The sequence below is a fragment of the Maylandia zebra genome, linkage group LG22 (genome assembly GCF_041146795.1).
Source record: "Maylandia zebra isolate NMK-2024a linkage group LG22, Mzebra_GT3a, whole genome shotgun sequence".
In the NCBI taxonomy this organism is placed as follows: domain Eukaryota; kingdom Metazoa; phylum Chordata; class Actinopteri; order Cichliformes; family Cichlidae; genus Maylandia; species Maylandia zebra.
Window position 1 is genome coordinate 15,256,802 of NC_135187.1, and position 19,162 is coordinate 15,275,963.

The 19,162-nt window shown below is 39.3% G+C and overlaps 1 protein-coding gene across 1 annotated transcript in view; it reads right to left on the reverse strand.

The window, feature by feature from the left end:
* Positions 1-1,149: 1,149 nt before the first annotated feature.
* dennd3a (DENN/MADD domain containing 3a) overlaps positions 1,150-19,162 on the reverse strand; it is a 28,558-nt gene continuing 10,545 nt past the window's right edge. The window contains exons 12-30 of the mRNA XM_004549137.4: positions 18,404-18,559; positions 18,182-18,278; positions 17,985-18,088; positions 16,340-16,539; positions 16,102-16,261; positions 15,746-15,902; positions 15,011-15,233; positions 13,263-13,342; positions 12,702-12,881; positions 12,413-12,583; positions 11,263-11,392; positions 10,991-11,098; positions 8,498-8,595; positions 6,640-6,794; positions 5,952-6,018; positions 5,802-5,874; positions 5,577-5,695; positions 5,341-5,478; positions 1,150-3,327 (exon numbers count right to left, since the gene is read on the reverse strand). Coding sequence (XP_004549194.3) covers positions 3,133-3,327; positions 5,341-5,478; positions 5,577-5,695; positions 5,802-5,874; positions 5,952-6,018; positions 6,640-6,794; positions 8,498-8,595; positions 10,991-11,098; positions 11,263-11,392; positions 12,413-12,583; positions 12,702-12,881; positions 13,263-13,342; positions 15,011-15,233; positions 15,746-15,902; positions 16,102-16,261; positions 16,340-16,539; positions 17,985-18,088; positions 18,182-18,278; positions 18,404-18,559 — 2,611 coding nt within the window. The 3' untranslated portion in view covers positions 1,150-3,132. The remainder of the gene's footprint in view (positions 3,328-5,340; positions 5,479-5,576; positions 5,696-5,801; positions 5,875-5,951; positions 6,019-6,639; positions 6,795-8,497; positions 8,596-10,990; positions 11,099-11,262; positions 11,393-12,412; positions 12,584-12,701; positions 12,882-13,262; positions 13,343-15,010; positions 15,234-15,745; positions 15,903-16,101; positions 16,262-16,339; positions 16,540-17,984; positions 18,089-18,181; positions 18,279-18,403; positions 18,560-19,162) is intronic.

The window sequence follows — 19,162 nt, forward strand, 5'->3', positions numbered from 1 at the left end:
ATATATAACAGAGAGTTAAAAGAAGATGAATAAAACATGCATGTCAGCATTAGCTGATAAATTCTTAATAAAGGCATCAGGAACTTCTCTATAGCATTATAGCACAGACTACTGTGCCTTTGTATGTTAAAGTGCAGCACAAACAGCTGTGTTTTCCTTTTCCTGAAGTAAAAGTTTATGGATTAAAGGAAACTGATTAAAAGCTGCAGGAGGCACAGAAAACAACTTATCATGTACTGTGCTGAGGCATTAGTGGACCTGCATGGTGAGAGATTAACAGCTGCTTATGGCTTTATGTTACAAAACAATGTCAAACACACACACAAATACAACTGCACGCAAGTGCATATAACACAGTGTTCTGAGTATTAGAAAGGATTTTCAGAGAAGCCTCGTTGTAAAAACACCTTGGCAAACTCCACAGGGAGGTCATTCACATAACAGCAGCCCTGCAGGGATTCAGTGTTTTGCTCAAGGACACTTGAGCAGGGTGGACCCAGTCTGCTGTACCTTTGTTACTGCAGGTCTCCCACCCTGCAGCCTAAGCAGGGATTGAGCCAGGAGTCAAATAGCCTCTTTGTTTTCTGAACAGTTTTACACTGCAGACCTGAAATTATCAACCGGTTTTTATTCTTTTAATCTTGGGGTAATAGTTGCTAGTTGCATGTTTGTCAGTGTGATGAGTTTATATTTATTGAAATAAAAATAAATTCTACTCCAAGTAAAACAACTTAAATTGGTGATTGAAAATTAAAATGTCATTTATACTGATTTCAAACGTTTTACAAGCAATTATTAGTTCACAGGGGAAACAAGCAGGTTATGTGTGTCTGAACTGTGTTAATGTCGCTAACTCTAAACTATGAACCTCCACTTCATCAAGCCTCAGGCTTTACCCAATATGAACTTGGTATCAAATTGCGCCCTCTTCTGACGAACTCTAGAAAGTGCAAAATAAACAGTTTTGCAAACAGTATGCAGGTCGAGATTTGCGCAGTAACAAATCATTACACTGGTTAGACGACAAAGCCAACTGAACTAATAGAGCAATAGTTTGTGAGTCCGAGAAACCACTCAGGATTTATCAGCAAACAGCATTTTTTATTATTTGGATTTAGTTCAAAAGAAAGACGCAAAGTCAGAGGAGTCTTAAATTGTTTTTTCATTAAGTATTTATTGTTGTCCATCCTGTGAACCATCCTTCTAACTGAGCAGAAAGTACACTGAAGCTTCGGTTTGCTGAGAATAAAAACAGACTTGAGGTTTCCTTTAATAAGTGTACTGACTGTCAGTTTAAAAAAAAAGAAAAAGAAAAAAAGAGAATATGTACATTTTCATGCTTGTGCAAAAGCAAAGGTTGCAAAGGTATAAATACAATGGCTGAGTTGTCATTCGTTTAATTTACAACATCGTCATGTGTCGCAGTTATATACAGAGTATAAATACAAGAGTAAAGGACAAGTTTAACCTTCAGTTTGAACCTCAGATGACAAAATGTAAAAATAGTTCTGTGAACCAGAACCACTGATGATGAAGTTGGCTTTAGTTTTATAATACACTTAATAAACGCTTAAAACTCTTAATGTTCTCTATGTGTGAGACACTTTCTCCAGTTCCACTAAGTTAATATAAATAATGCTACTATTAAAACAACACCGAGTTGAAAGCCATCTTAAAATCACAAAATATAAATATATTATAACATGCGTGAAACATTTTATAGCCTGATTTAACCTAATAAATATCTGAATGTTTAATATCTGTAAGGCACCGCGTGAACAGGAATTTTGACCTTTCGGTTGGTTAATCTTCTTGAACAGCAGCCTGCCAAAGAGAAAACTGTTAAACTGCTCTGAAAATAAACAGACTAGATGCCTCTGTACACTGAGCATGCTCGAGGTCTAATGCTGAAGTCCAAGTTTGTATGTCAAGTTCAACCTGTAGATCAAAACGATGCAGCATCGTGACACAACTTCCTATTTGTCGTTGGTTTTGATTGGCTATAATAGACTGAAAATCTTTGGAAAAGAAAAAAAATCTATACAATAACTTTGGTAAAGCTTGGTTTGCAGTCCACTTGTGTGAATTCTGGATAAAGTTTACGGGGAAAATCTAATGTGATAGATTTTTTCAGCTTGATCCAAAGAAACCCAATGCTAACTCCTTTGTAATTTGTCACAAACATGTGCAACTCTGACTTTCAAGTGGCTACATAGTGTTAAAAACCCAGAAAACAATAAAATGGTTCCTTCATTTACCCATACTCCACCTGCTTGGCAATTTTACGGGAAATTGGCCAGTTGGTTTCTACATAATCCTCCTGATAGAGGGAAAAACTACAAATACATAACTTCCTTCACAAAGATTTTAAAAAAAAAATTAAAGGAAAAACTTTGTCCAACAATGGAAAAATATCTCTTACTGTTGACATACTGTACAGTTAGCCCCTATTTTATTACCTGTTCAAACATATTCCAGCTGCTGCAGATCCTCTGACCCACACCTGAGTGTCGATCAAGTTTAAGCCCAGTTCCCACCATTGCGTATCATCATATTTCCTGTCCATTAAAGCATCCCCTTCATCAAAATAATCTTCTATCGGGGCTTTCCCACTGTGATGGTGAAATCTTCAACCGCAGTTTTGTTTTCGGGGTATTCTGACTCCTCTGAGCTGCAGACACTAACGTCAAAAACACAGTTGGAGGTATGGCTCAGTCACACGCTGTTACCACATGTGTGTTCGCACTTACATAAACACTAAATGTGTTCAAAACCTTCATTAAAGTGAACTTTGATGCATTTTGGATTGAAAAATTATCCAGCAGAACATGAGCTCACTTTCCCTCTTTCAGTCTTGAGTTTTCCTTCATTAAATGATAAAATAAGTTCTGTTAGTATTTCTAATCTTAACTTCATAGAAGACAGGAGAAGCTGCCCGGGTTGGTCATACTTCATGTAGACTTTGAGCTTCTTTGCATTCCTTCATATCCCGGTGATGCAGATTGCTTTTCTCCTTGCTGTGCTTTCCAAATATGGATCTTCCCTTCATTATCCAGGATTTGTTTGAACAGAGGGAATTCAGTGAGAACTTGCACTCTGACTATAAAACATAATTTCAGTCCTTCTGCCTCTTTACTCCACCTTCCAGATGGCGATCTTCCCATCATGTTTTCCAGCTCCACTGAGGACGTAGCGGTCCTCAGCTGAGCACAGCCCTGTCACTTTGTCGGTATGGCCGTGAAGCTCCTTCAGGACCTGGTACCGCTCTGTGTCCAGGATGTAAACCTTCCCTTTGGTTGAACTGCGACCCATGCCGCCAACCCACACCTACACAGCAAAGAGGTTAGTTAATTTGGTTAAATGTCAAATAGTTTCTCAAGCATCAGTTAAGATTAACATTCGTTAACAACCGGGGGAAAGTGGGGTAAGATGAGCAGGTGGGGCCAAATTCATCCTAAAGAATTATACACTAATTTTTCCGTTTTTGCTAGCAAAGGAGCAGTCTTAGATAACATGTGACATCACGTGTCACAGCTGAGACCAAAGTGGAGGCGCTTAGCTATAATGCACAGGTGAAAACTAAACACAGCATGTGAGCACAGACACCTCATACCAACTGTGAAACATGGTGATTTGGGCTTGTTTTGCATCGCCAGGACTTGGGTACCTTGCAGTCTTTGCAGCTGACCACAAAATTCTGTGTATGCCAAAGTATTCCAGAGTCAAATGTGAGGCCGACAGTCTGACAGCTAAAGCTTAGCTGAAACTGTCGTGCACCAATACAATGATCAAAGGTGCACAAGAATTAATTAACATTAATTAATGTTGAGGAATTTAAGTACTTGGGAGTGCTACTAGACTCTAAATTATCCTTTAAAAAACACATTAAAAAAAAGTAGTGAAAACTGTAAATGTTAATAGACAGAACTTTAGACATATCCGCACATCATTAACAGACACAGCAGCGATTACATTCCTGCACTCAATGATACTGGCTCATATTGAATATTGTATTACAAGTTGGTCCTATACGAGCTCTGCTGCTACTGGGCCAATTGAAGTGTGCTACAAAAGAGCATTGAAAATATTAGATAAAAAAACCTTTTTCATATCACCATTGTCAAATTTTAGAAAAATACAAGTTTTTAAATTTTACTAATTTCAAATTATATCTGCCTGTCTAATATACAAAGTTATATATGGTCTGGCGCCTCCACCAATGAGTGATTTTATTAAACAAAAGTCTAGCAGTGTTGCCGGGTCTCGACTGACTCGAGCCACTGTTAGAGGTGATTGTGAACTGGCATTCAGGCGGACCACCTTTTCACAGAATGCTCTGTCATATCAGGGAATGAGCTTCTGGAATAGTCTTCCACTGTCAGTGAGGGAAAGTACAAGTCTACCCATCTTTAAGAGTCACTTAAAAGGGCGGCTGAGGGACACACAAACATGTAATCATGTTTAATAATCATGTTTTATATTGGACGGGAAAAAGAGTTAGTGTATTACAAAAAGGGAAACAACTGTTAGTGCAATGGGTGAACGCAATATCACGACGGTCAGGGCATATACAATACTGGGTTTGTGCAATATAATTGATGTGTTTCCGTTATTGTTATCTATACTGTCCTCTGTGTCCACTCTCCTTGTCATTGTTTGTTCTAGTATAATGTGATCACTGTTTTTGTCCTTGTCACATGACCTGTAAATAGTGTCTCTGTATGTTTTTACTAACTTGTGTTTAACACCAACCTGCCAGAGGGTCTGCAGATGGAAATTAGCCCAAGGCTATAATCTGGCATATTTACATTTGTTAAAATGTTCATTAATATGTATTGCCCCTCTTTCTAAAAATAAACTTGAAGTCGCTGAATGTCATTAACTTTTTATGGTGAATGGATGGGGGCTTTGTGTGGATGGAGCTTTGCTCCTCATAAGGGCAAGTAGACTGAAGGACCCCTTTATTTGTGCCTTATATTGTTTTTAATGATCTGCTTCTGCTGCTATGGTTTGAATAACAACTAAGATCCTGAAGCCGCATTATACCCATTTTATTCTTGTGTTGTATTCATGATTGAAAGGCTAACTTCACTGAAAGATTTCTTACATTGCCCCACTCTCCCCTAAGCTCCTATTGCAACTAGTTAACTTCTCTTAGAATTTAACAAATTAAAGAAGGACTAAAACAAATAAAAATAAAACAAAAACATTGTATTTTGAATGTTCAAATGTGAAAAATGAGCACTTCTGAGACTCACTGATTATCATATTAACATCAACCATAAAAATAAGAATATTTTCCATATTGCTCTGTACGTGTGCGTGCGTGTGTGTATTAACCTGGTTTTTAACTTTAATTATGCAGTAGCATCCGGTGCAGTCCTGTAGGGTGATGCGGTGGAACGGTTTGCTGCAGTCTTTAATGTGCCAAATAGACACCTCTCCAGAATCTGCACACACACTCCACATTTCCTCCCGCTGACACAAACACATCAGGTGAAACGGGGTCACTCTTACAAAATGAAAATACATTTATTAAAGAAAAACAATATTAAGAGCAAAATGTGTGTTTGTACCTCTGGTAAGATCAGAGCACAGCTGAAAGTAGTTGTGGAGCCTTTTTGTTGTTCTGGTAAATTCATGCAACGTTTTAATGAACCATTCCTCCACACCTCCATTATCCTGTCTCTGGAGCCTTAAACCAGACCAGAGGGAAAGACGGAAAGAGAGGGTATTCACTTTACATCATCAAAGTCTCAGATTTTCCATTTTTCCAACTGTCCAGTGTGAAGGAAACTTACAACACCAAAGCGTGCCGCTGCAGCTGTAAATGGACTGCAGACGGCTGCAGGAGAGGCGGAAGTGCTTCTTCACCTGAAGGAAAAGGAAAAGTCAAACAAGCTGAAAGAGAAATGCAAACAGGTGTGAACAATGGTTGATATTAAACCAACCTGCAATGTGGAGACATCCCACGCCATGACTGTCCCCTCTGCACTGCAGGAGTATGCCACCTTTTGGCTGAAGAACAAAGCAGGCTGGTAAGATTATTTTTAATGTACATTTCAAGAACAGAGTGGATTAGACACAAACATTTCCATTCCTTGAATACAACTTTAATTACCTAACAATAATGATAATACTGCTGAAACAACCAGTCGACTTATGATATTGTTATTCATCTGAATAAGAATAGTATACAAGTTCAAGAAATTCATCAAACAAATTGAATGCTTTTATATTGCTGATGGCTTATTTGCTGTTTTTCTTAACTTTCTGTTTCAAAGTTCATTTCTTTAAACTGCGAATTTATAACTGAAATTATTAACTGTTTGATTAGAATACACAAACAGAAACTGGGTGTTCCCTCGATCAGAAGTTGGTACTCATACATATCATATTGGCAGTGATGAATAAACTTCTTTATAAAGCCTCCATGAGAATACTGGAGGTTTAAGGGTCGAAACAGCAGAGTGACAGCAAGAACAGCACATTAGAATGAGAGAGGAGACAATTTGCAGCTTTAGCAGAAAATCTGGGAAGGTGTGTTCGGTATGTGATGTGAGGGCAGTGAGGCAGTGCGGCCCGAGTTGGGGGGGGGGGTGATTGTGTATTTTTGTTGTGGCTGTTGTTCTGCGTTACCTGTATTTGTCTTTGTCGACCGCCAGTCCTGTGACCTCTGCCCTGTGCTCAGTCAGCTGTCTGTTACACACCATGGCCACTATGCTGATGATGTAGATCACTGAGTCCTCAGAGCCCATCCACACCTGATCTTTGTCAACCTCCAACATGCAGTTCTGAAACCAGAAACATGTTTCTGAGCACGAGTCCGCAGGTATTACAGCTTTACACATTTTTTACCTGGATCTTCAAAATCTTCTACCTGGGTAACAAAAAAACCAACAACTCAGTCAATTCATTCTAAAGCTCCTTTCAGCTGCTCCCACATTCACAATGGGGTCGCCACAGCAGGTGTCTTTGCATATTTTTAAATGTCAGAAGCTCTTCCAGCTGAGCTGCTAAGAGCTTCATGCAGGACGCAATACTCAGCATGTCCACTAGGCGGCAAAATTGTTCTAATAAACTACTGAAACACTACCTGACAAACATTACTTCTAATATCAAGTACCTCTGTGTTACAGAATGTGCAAATAGACTTGGAAGTTACAGCTAAAAATTATCAATAGAAAAAATGTTTAAATTACTTTGTCTACAATAATTTCATGATATTTTCTCAACAGCTGTTTTCACGCTGCTGGTGAAAGTTAGAAATCGTCATGCCAGTGTTTTATAAGTGAAAACACATACTCCGCCCATCTCTGTCTCACACTTCCAACATATTTCATGTAACTGAACTGCACAGTTGAAGTAAGGGTTAGACTTAAGGAGTGTCTTAAAACCTCACAAATCCTTTCTCCTGGAGAAAATGTTTATGAAGCTCGACCACTGGCTGGTGCTTTCAACCCTCCAGCCAGCTATCACTGGAAAATGCTTTGTTCTTTGAGGGAATGTAAACTATTCAAAACACACCATGGATTCCCTACAAACATGAGATTTCATGTTGAAAGATAATGTTTGAAGTGAAGCCAGAGAAGGAGAAACAAAAACCACTTAATATATATACTTAATATGTACCTGATGTCTGTGGTGTGCTTATCTGCTGATTTAGTTCAGCGATGAGCAAACATCTGGCCAGGTGTTTTTATTTAGTGGTGGAAAAAAGACTACTAGCAGAGGTTTAGAGAAGCCAGTTTAACATGTAGAGGCTTAACTGTGTGAAAGGATCAAATTTGAATATTTACTACTGCTTTTTTGGGTCTTTTCTTTTGATTTTCATGCATAGCACAGTAGTGCAGTCTATGGCACTGTTATATCACAGCAAGACAGTCCCAGGTTCAAATCCACTGACACAACTGGTCAGTGGATTTGAACTGTGTGGAGTTGGAAAGTTTTCCCTCTCCCTCCAATACTCCAGCCTCCTCCCACAATCCAAAGACATGCAGGTTAGGCTAACTGGTGACTCCATGTATGAATCTGGTCAGGAATGCCTGACTGCCTGTGTGTTTTAGCCCTTAGTCAAGCAACGTGTCCATAGCGTACCCCTCCTTTTTGCCTTGTCACATCTGGGACAGGCATCAGCCAACCCATATAACTGAATACAAATATTTTCATGAATAAAAATAAAATTGTAACTGTGTTAAGAGTGGACCTGCAATGTTCATTTCCAGCTCCATATTGTATTGACATTTACATTAGAGCTTAACTGTTGTAGTTCCAAAGTTTACAGTTTAAAAAAAATCTATTTCATTCGTTGTCTTAAACAAGATGTTTTAGCTTTCTTCTGATTGGTTGCCCCTTCGAAATAAAGTTTTGAACGGCAGATGGGTGGAGTTTTTGCACTGATAACCGGAGTCATGCACCAGACGTTAAGTAAAAATGTCTGGAAACAATCATTTAGAGCAGTCTGAGCCTGATTATTCGTTTCATGTGTTCCTCTCACCAGTCTAGCATTCCCAACATGGCAGGTGTGTGTGAGGGACCAGCTGGAGGCATCAAACACCATCACCTTCCCCTTATTTACCGATACCCATAGTTGACCTGAAATAGAACACACACACACACACACACACACACACTTTATCAGTTATTTCTCAACACCCTATCATTACACTTGGCCTGCAGTGAATATTACTTATACAGATTTCTGTCTTCTACTCCAGAGGCTACTTAGGAGTTTTCTTCCAGCAGTGTGAAGGGAAGCACTTCATGTCAATGTTATTTTGCAGCTCGACTCCACCCAACCAAACCAACGGTCAGATTTCTCCCAACGGATTCAGCACTTTTAAAAAATGCCCCAGCTCATGGAGAAGAAAAAAAAAAGTAACATCCTGTGTTTTTACTTCAAGGAGCAGAAAAGGGCAGTGGAACAGAAGGTAAGAGGACTTATGAAGTGAAAAAGTTAGAAAAAGAAAAAAGTGTAGTGAGAACAGAGGGGAGAGGAGAGGGGGTGTGAACCGGATCTGTGCCAGGAACTCAATTCAGTGACCTATATTCAAACCGGAGAGGGAGAAAGAGTCCGAGAGGGCCGGGGAGGGAGGACCTGAATGGCCAGATTTGTTCTTTTTCACCAGCAGAAATCCCAAAGAGCAGCAGACTGCTACAGAAGAACTGAAATGTGTTTGTTAATGTGTGGATCACTGAGTGTGACTGTGCTAGTGGCAGGGGTTAGTCTGCCACCAGCATGTATTTAAGTGGACCCAGATGGCTGCCTGCTGAAGGCCACTGAATGGCTCTGTGGATCTTTTTTTAAAGCTTTTCACTCACGGTCTTCCTGCCATATAATGTGCCAGGCTGTCGGTGCCCCAGGATAAAAATCAAGGATGCACTAAACAACAAAGGCCACAAATAATAACCACAATTCATAGGTGACATATTAAAGGAAGAAAATAAATAAATAAACCACAAACTACAAGAAGATAGTTTCACTTCCTTGGCAGTTACTCTTCTATTGCTTTACACTAATATAAGGATGAATATCATTAAAAAAAAAAGAAGATATTCTATGTTATTTAATGTTTTTCCGGTGTGGTGGAACGCACAGTTTACTGTGTCTTCTTAGGTGTTTAAATCAGGTGACTGTGAAGGCCATAAAATGATCTGCATTCTCATCAAATCACTCATCCCTTTGGCCTGTCAGGATCAAGCCGCCAGCCAACAACAGTCCACAGGTCACGTCCAGACAGAGACTTTTATTACACAAACTCTCTTCCCCTTGTTTACAGTCAACAACTAATTAGGACAGAAAAAAACCCCTAAAGTAATTACTTAAAAAAAAACCAACCTTCTGCATAGGGCTGTGCGATATGGCCAAAATCTCATATCCCAATGTAAGAATTCTATCGTCCTGATAACGATATAAATCACAGAAATGTAACATTTTCTATAAATTATGTGAATCTCGGGCAGCTCGTCTTGCGGGAAGTGTTTCCAGCTGCGCGTCATGTAGCTGGAGTCGAGTGTTTTAACCAATGACTGTATAACAGATGCATGAAACTATACATTTTTAGACATAAGTTGTAAAGGCCGCCGTTTTCGGCGATAGACGATAGACGTTTTTATATCGTTATCCAATATATATCGTTATATCGAACAGCCCTACTTCTGCAGTCCTTACATTTCTTCATAACTTGTGTCAGTGTCTGTTCTTTATACTTCCTTTTAGAAAGAAGTAGAGTCTGCAATCTTTTTTTTTTTAAATTGACAGAATTATGAGAGAAAAGAAGTACCATGAGACTTTTACACCCTGAAATATTAACAGCTTACTTTTTCAGCATGACAATGATCCCAGACCCACTGCCGACGCAATTCAAGCAAACCTTGATAAAACAAAAACAAAAAACATTTGCACACCCTCAGTCATGGCCTCCCCAGGACCCAGACAGCCCATACAGCCATTCCCGCTGCAGTTTTGTAATCACTATGTAAAGCACTTATCCTGTGCTTTCCTATGATTTCACAGCTCACAATAAAAAGAAGAGAGTCCACATATTTATGACCATTTATTTAAGAGATTGAGGAGAGGTTTCCTTCCCAGCATGTTTTTAAATATCTTGCAACTCCTTTTGCTGTTTACTGTAATATGAGACTGGGGAGGAAGTGTGGTTGAGGAACTTTATTGCATCTGCATGTTTTTTATGTCAGTGTGTGCCACAGTGATGACAGATAAACACCAGGTTGGTTTTTTTTGTGCATTAGTCAACATATATGTCAGTGCATGCGCGTTAGTGTCACAGTTAGATTGGGAAATTGCTCTGCTGCTCCAAAGAGCCAATCACATCATCGACTCCCACAATGACCAATAAAAAAGGGGAAGAGGCTGAAACTTGTTGTAACAGTGTTGATGAGAAATGATGGAGAAACTGCTCGTTTACGGGACACATTTAAAAGCTGTGTGTGTGTGTGTGTGTGTGTGTGTGTGTGTGTGTGTGTGTACCTGATGTGTAGAGAAGAACATCCACAGCCTGAGGTGAAGCAAGTTCCAGCGAAGGGTTCATTTTGTGCTTTAGTATCTCTGCAGTTGTCTTGGGAACCATCATTGGGACTGGAGACAAAGCAAAGAGAAGCAACTAACCTTAACCAGGTGATGAAAGCACAAACTCAAAGTGAAAGATTACTGTAGTCTCGATGAGTCATAAAGTTTCCAAACGGGCACAGTTTTATTACGCAAATATGTCCATAACCATAACAAAGCACATCTTTCTCTACCTTCCATCTTGATGCGGTCAAAGTAAGCCAGCTTAGAAGCAGCATAGATAGCCTTGCTGCTCTGAAGACTTCCCACTACTGCGTCCATTAATAAGGCATTGGTCAGAGCTTGCTGCATGTACTGGGGGTCCTGAGAGAAAGAGAGAGACAGAATTTTTTGTTTAAAAAAAAAAAAAAAGCATTAGAAGGCAATGCTTATGGCTACGATCCTTATACTTTTACAAAGTTTGTAGAATACAATTTCAGCTGGTGTAAACACTCACTAATGTACTTTTGACTGATGTTCAAGGTCAACCTCAATAAGCCAGATGCCATCACCAGACCAGACATACATACAACAGCGGTTAAGTGATTTTTTTTATAATAAAAATGAATGAAAAAAAAAAATGCTGATGTCACAAAGGAGAAAAAAAATATACCAGGATAAATAGTCATCATGAGTCATACTCTCAGACTTAAAAGGCGTATACAGCAATGGCAATCCATCTCAGAGGTCATACATATATTTCAGTCTTCATAATGCATTGACCAATCAAATCAAGTCAAATTAAAGATATATGGTCACTCTTTCTCAGAATGACTATATCTTAGTTTACTAAAGATTTATGGTCTCAATAAACTTATCACACCCAAAAATACTTATATTGACATGATATACAAACAGGACAAGCTGTAAATATAGGCAATTACAACTGAAATAATCAACGATCAAACAAGATTTACATGTGACTAAGCAGTGCTGTAGATGTTTATCCTGTCAGACAAGTTGGACAGTCATCACAGGCTGCCTGACTATAGAAACTGACAATCAAAGGAAGTGAGAAATGATAATAGTTTAAATAAAGAGAAGAGAACAACAGTGAGGGGGGTAAATGTGACAGACAGATATTTTACAGTTACATCTTTTGGTTTCACAAAGGAAACCCCCTGTGTTTGTTCAAGTGTGCCTATTTGTGTTCATGTATAACTGAGGGAATTTCAACCACTCCCTCACAGAAACTGACACACACTCAAACTGATGCCTGAATAAACACGAGGTATGAATAATAAACGAGCAAGGTAACTCAATAAATTTTCCTGATGAAGCTTATCATTTTCCTCTATGCTCCCTCACAGCAACACCCACACAGCCTCTTCATCACAGATTTACCTTGTGCTGGTCAGCTGTGAAGCGCCCGGCCCACATTTCCTTGACCATCAGGTTCCAAAGCTCAGTTTCCGTTTTCAAATTAGCTTCAAAAGTTTCCTTCCTTCCCCGGACACGAAGCTTCAGGCCTGGGATTCGCAGGAGCATGAAGGGAGCTGAGGAGACCTTTACTTCCTAAAACAAAAAACAAAAGTACACAAAGACAACATCTACTATAGATTGCCGTTTCAAGTCTTATCTTACTGGGCACAGCTGTATTTGTATCTCGGGATTTCTCTTCTTTTAATCTCACATCTAAATCTCGGTACTGTGCCACCTCCACGTATCCTGGCCGTCCATCCGTGAGCAGGAAGAGCCGTCGCTGAGTCATGGCGATTTTCCCCACTCCGCGGCTCGTCTTTACTGAAGACGACACCTTGAAGACGCACTCGTTGGCCTCAATGTGCTCCAAAACAGATGTTGGCAGACAAACCTTCAGATCAAACGAACACAAAAACCTGCATAAAGTGCCAATTTGTTCAACTACAGTGTAAACTATTGAAACTGGTTTCTGCCACTGAAAAAACGAAAGAATCTCTTGTCATCCATAAGTCCAAAATTTCAGGTTTTTAATCTCAGAATTTTGAGTTACCACCTCATAGATCTGAGAAAATAATTAAAAATAATTGTAATTATTTGAATTTCAAGGAAATAAACTGAAATTTTAACTTAAAGAATGGCACTTTTTCCCCATTTGCAGAAACAAAACTTAATAGTAGGTTTATAATTTAAATTATAATCTACACAGAACCGCAAATCACTGTTAATTCTCCCATCGTAATTTGTTTAAAGTAGTGTAAAGTACAGTACAGACCTCTTGTGCCTCAGCCTCAGTCTCCTTCCAGATGGTGTAAAAAACCTTGAACAAATCTGGACTGACCTGCTTCTGATGACCTGCATCAAACAAACACACACTTTCAAAACAACTGAAGAGAGTTTGTGGATAGTAGGTCTGATATATAAGTATCAGACCTACTTGGTCTGAAACAGTTTAAAACCTCATTTTAAACATCATTTAATAAAAATAATAAGTCTTTAAGTTGTCATAAACCCAGAATTGTGTCACAAACTGTCATAACTGTCGGGGCGAACGTGGCTCAGGGGGTTGGGAATCGCATCTGTAACCGGAAGGTCGCCGGTTCGATCCCTGGGCTCTCTGTCCTGGTCGTTGTGTCCTTGGGCAAGACACTTTACCCTACCGCCTACTGGTGTTGGCCAGAGGGGCCGATGGCGCGATATGGCAGCCTCGCTTCTGTCAGTCTGCCCCAGGGCAGCTGTGGCTACAACTGTAGCTGCCTCCACCAGTGTGTGAATGAATAGTGGTATTATAAAGCGCTTTGGGTGCCTTGAAAAGCGCTATATAAATCCAATCTATTATTATTATTATTATTATTATTATTATTATTATAAACAGGCATCTGCTTACTCTCTGAGTCAGCTCTGTTTCTCTTTCCAAGCATGCCTGCAGAGTGAGCGACTGCAAGTTGCAATCCCTACTGTTCTCCAACAATGGCCACATACAGTGCATCACCTCTGTGCACCCCCACACCCAACCAACCACCCAGAGAGATACGAAACTATGTTCTCACCCACTGAATCACACACAGTCACCGCCTGACTGCCTTTTTCATTTAACATCAACGCTTTCGTAACATGTTCTAAAATTACTACATAACCATGTGTTATGTTGTAGTCATTTTTATATAAACACCACTTTTTTAAGTGACTATACAACAGGAACTTATAATAGGAAACAGTAATTATAATACATTTACAATGCAAAAGGAGATCCAAATCCTGTTGATGTGACTCTGAATCTTATCCTCCGCAGTGAAAGTAGAAAGGAAAACCTGACATTAGCCTGTCACAACCTCCAACAGGATGTTATGACAGAAAAAAAAAAAAAGAAAGAAAGAAAGAAAGAAGGCATTTTCCAAAATCCCAGTGTGCAGGCAAAGATAAGTTCTCACTGTAAGCTTCCTTCCTTCTTTTCCAATCACATATGTTTTAGTGACACTCTTTCCCAAATTATTATTACTACTGGAACTGAAAATCTTTACTACACACGCCAAAGCTTTAATATCTAAAACCAACACAAGAAAAATCTTAGCCAACATGAAAGTTGTCAGATCAGGGACTGTGGAACTACTTGCACCTTGTGAACTGATGCTTCTTTTACTGAAAAAGTCACCTCTGTTCCGACTGAGAACACCTCGAGTATGTGCAAAAAGTAAACAGCAAATAAAAAGAGGTCATAGGGCAACGACTGCCCAGTGAAGCTCTGGTTATGCCTTGAAAGCTGCACAGCAAATCCTTCAAGAAAGAGTGAGGTAATGTTTAACCCGAAGAATAAATATTTGCTTGGAAAAAGAGAGGAAGAAGGACAAAGACACAGGAAATATCCTGTGAGTGTGTGCATGTGTGATTTACCAATTCTGACATGCTTTAGTGAGAGAGTACAAAGCAGGCTCCGCCCCCCCGAAAATTATGTGTAATTCAAATAAAAAAACCTGAGACTTCTCACAGCTTTTAGGGTAATTGGTCAAATAAATAAGTACCTACCTACAGTTAGAGCATCAAAGAGTCTCTGAATAGTTCCTTGGTCTTTAACAATGCCAGACTCCTGGACACATTTCACAAACTCCTCAAGCTGCATGTATTTTGTCGGCAGCTGGAATCTCTTTATGGCGCCTTCCTCGTGCCCGTTTCCACGGCCCGCACATTCCCGCTCCTGGTCCCTTTTGACCCGACTGATAAGCCGTTTGAGTTCTGCCTTTCTATCCGCCTGTCGGGAGATTTCAACATTATGGCAGAGGCCTTTGTTTGTTTATTTAACTGTCAGTAAGATTACACACAAACAACTAAGATGGACTTCATTTAGACTAGGAGGTGAGGCGGAAGCAGTGGACTTGCCCTTTTTTGCACCGAAAGTCATTATTGTTAAAATAATCTGCAATCACCTACTTATCCTGTGATGAGAAACTGAGTTGCTGACATGATATTTGATGCTGTTAACACCTCACAATCTTACTGAGGGTAGTTTGTAAAGAAAGAAGAAAACTATGGTTACTTAAACACAAGTATATTGTGTTTAAGTAAATCACTTTCACTTTTCCTTAACTGGGACTGACCAATATCAGGTGTCATCTTCCTGCAGACTGTTCTGGGACTGATGACTGAAACACAAGTATATTGTGTTTAAGTGGCTAAAGATGTAATTAACTAAGATGGTTCTAGGCAACAGGGTTTATATCTGCAGGGAGAGTAAAACACACAGTCATGACAACCTGAACTGACCTGTAAACGTTCAGACTCTGGCAGGGAGTCCACTAAAGACTTAACCATCTGAGAGGGAAAAATATCAGAGTCTGTCTTGTACAGACTCTGAAAGTCCTCTAATGCATCAAGACGCCTGTTGGACACAGTGTTGACCAAACCACGCAGATAATGGTACCTGAACAGAGAAATAGATGAGATGGTTAGGGATCTGACACTATGTAAGGTTCAGATATTGTTAAAATGACTTAAATAGAGACATCCATCCATCCATCCAAAAATTAATACAATTTATTGAAGAAACGTGAACCTATTTCCTTGTACATTTTTATAAATTTCTACTTTATATGAGATTTCAGGTTTCTTCGTTCTCGTACCTGGCCAGTAGAGCAGACTCTTCCGGTGGTGTAGCATTAATAGCTTTCCCCAGTGAAGCAATCATGTCAGAATAATAGTTTTGGACATAGTGGTAGGCCAGCGGAGGAGGGAATTCTGGAAGACGGAAAACTTTCACTGCTTTCTTGGGGGACTTTAAACCTGAAGGGAGACAAACAAAATTAGAAACTGATTGCTACTTGGCTAAATCACTTTCACTTTTCCTTAACTGGGACTGACCAATATCAGGTGTCATCTTCCTGCAGACTGTTCTGGGACTGATGACGGGTAAAGTTTCACTGACAGACTGCACCAGATTTGGCAGGCTGGCTCCCAGCCTTTTGCTCAGCTTGTTGTCAGGGCTGCCGTATGTTCTGTAGCCAGACCTGGATAGCTCAGACATGGGAGGACGCCGGGGAGACTCCGTCATTCCACGATTCCTGAATAGAAAAATGATTGAGGCACAGATTGTGTTTTCTTTATGGTTGGTGATGACAGCAAGCAGGTGAAAGTAATTGAATCAGACAAATCTATTTATTTACAGAGGATAACGTGCATTTTTAACATGTCATTTATGACTGTAAAATCTCTATAAACAAATACCTGAATGCAAAAAAAGTCTGAGTTTTACTGACCAATCATGCTTCAGCTGGCTTTGGTTGCATACTATGTGCAAAACAGCAAAAAAGGACTGCATTTGCTAAAAATCTATTCTGACATAGCTGTCAATCATATTCTATGTATTTGTCTTTTATGGTGTTTTATTTTCTATTTATATGAATTTGCAAATTATGACCAAGGACAGAAGAGGAATTTTTGGCCAACAAATCTGTTGCCTGCACTGGAAGCTTGTTATCCCCAGAGGCCAAGTCAGCAAACTAGCTGACATGTTATGCGATGACAGTAAAAACATCTCCAAAGCAAAGTATTCTAATGAAAATCCTGATTTAATGTCAATTGCAACTAGCACTGGAACAAATGCATGACCGCAACAAAAGTCATTCAATCTGGTTATTCATTATGAGTTTCATGAGTCATGAGCACCTTAGCTCTAACTTCTCGTTCCTAACCTTTGTGCGCTTGTTTTGTTAAATGATTATATTTTTAGGGCAGCAAGTAAGAACCATTTAATCTCTTTTTTAATTTATTATATATTATAACCCCAAATGCACACCTTATAGTCAAAACCCCAAGCAGATTTATATAAGACTTGCATTGTCTGACCAAGACAAGAAGTCAGTGAAATGTAATTTACTGAAATAAATGATCAGTATTACCATGTAAGATGACATTCACTATTGTTTTATATCAATTTTGTGGTCCTTTTGACCAGTTTCAAAAATTTGTATGATTTGACTGATCCTCATTCAAAGAGAGTGGTGAAGTGCTGAAATACTTTAAAACAGTCTTTACTTATAGTGATTTATTTTCCCCCCTCTGGCACAAAAAGCTAAATAAATTACTAAAAAGCACTACATACACAGGCTATTCATACACTGGTATCTGCACAAAATTTTACAGCATGTGGGTCACTTTAGCAGTTAAAAAATGCAAAAATCTACATTTTACAAACTCACCCAGAGTCACTCCCCCCCAAAACCACAATTAATGATATTAATAATGTACTGCCAAAACAGCTGCTGCTCGTTTAACAGGTAGAGCAGCTCTGAGATAATCTTGGATTCAGTTTCAGCCTCTGTATGTTGCAAGGAGTACAGACAGGAAAATGCTGAGTAATGACTCACAAGTAAATTACACTAAGACAGTGGACACCTGCTGTACCTGTTTGAGAGCTACCACCTGAGATTGTTTGACGAAACGTGTAATGTTGGAACTGATTAACATTCACACTGAAACCAGTGATGACATCATGCTCTTATCATACTTGTGCATGAGATTACGTGTGTTCTGCTCCATCCGGCTGAAGGTGTCCCATTTCCTGTTTAGCCGGTCACGCAGGAATGAGTGGAAGATGTGAGTTTCTAATACCTGAGATAGCAACAAAGAGAACCGCGTAAGAGCAGTTAGCGTTTTTGTGTTTACCAGTGGGCGCTTTTTTAGTTTGTAGAGGTGGGAGTGTACCTTCTTGTAAAACAACTGGTCTGCTGGCTCCCTCGTTCTCAGAAATTCCTCGCTGTTAAAAACCCTGTGTTCATGGCTTAGGAAGTCCTGCACCCCACTGACAAAACCATCCATATACATGGAATTGAAGCAAAGAAAGAGAGGGAGAGTGATAAAATGATTTTAAATATACTCAGTTTGTAATAGTAATCATTTATTTCTATGACATTTGCAAAGCTGTACCTGAAGATGTTGACCACCAATTCTAGGGCGATATTTTGTATCTGTGTGTTGAGCCGTCTCTGCCAGTCTCTGCGTTGAGATCGCAGAGCATTAGCATCGGTTCCAGCTGCAAGATGGCACAGCTCCAGGTCAAAATGAAGCTGCAGACTCTCTGCCCTGCAAACAGACACAGACATACACACATCCCAAATATGTATTTAAAAAAAAAAAAAGGACTTCATTTAAAAATTCACTGCCTTTGTAATTTGATTTAGGCAGTTTTTAGGGCAGCAGTTGTAACATTTAGTTCAAAAGCTGGTGTGATTCGAGCTGAAAGAGTTGCATGCCAAACCTCAGTTTGAACATATATGCTTCTCTCTATAAACAGACGTGTTATGCTCATTTTTAGCTAGGGTGACCAGATGTTGCTGTTTATGTTGGACTGCACAGAATTTTTATTTCGTGTCTGTCCCACATTTTGACTGATTCTGCAGAACAAGCACTTTTGTAAAGGGAAAGCTTTTTGTTATAATCAGAAAAATGTTAACAAGCCTAATGCATACTCATTAGGATAAAAAGCTTGTATCTACTTAGCAAGAGACTTTGAAATAAAATATATTTATCCTGTTCTTACTAAATGACAAGCCACCAACATGTAGAATTTATTGTATTGTATTTTAAGTTAAATATACCTCTTAGCATTATTGATGTGTTCCACTTTGTCCCACACAAATTTCTGCATATTTAGTTTGTTGGGATCTGGTCACTCCATTTCCAACT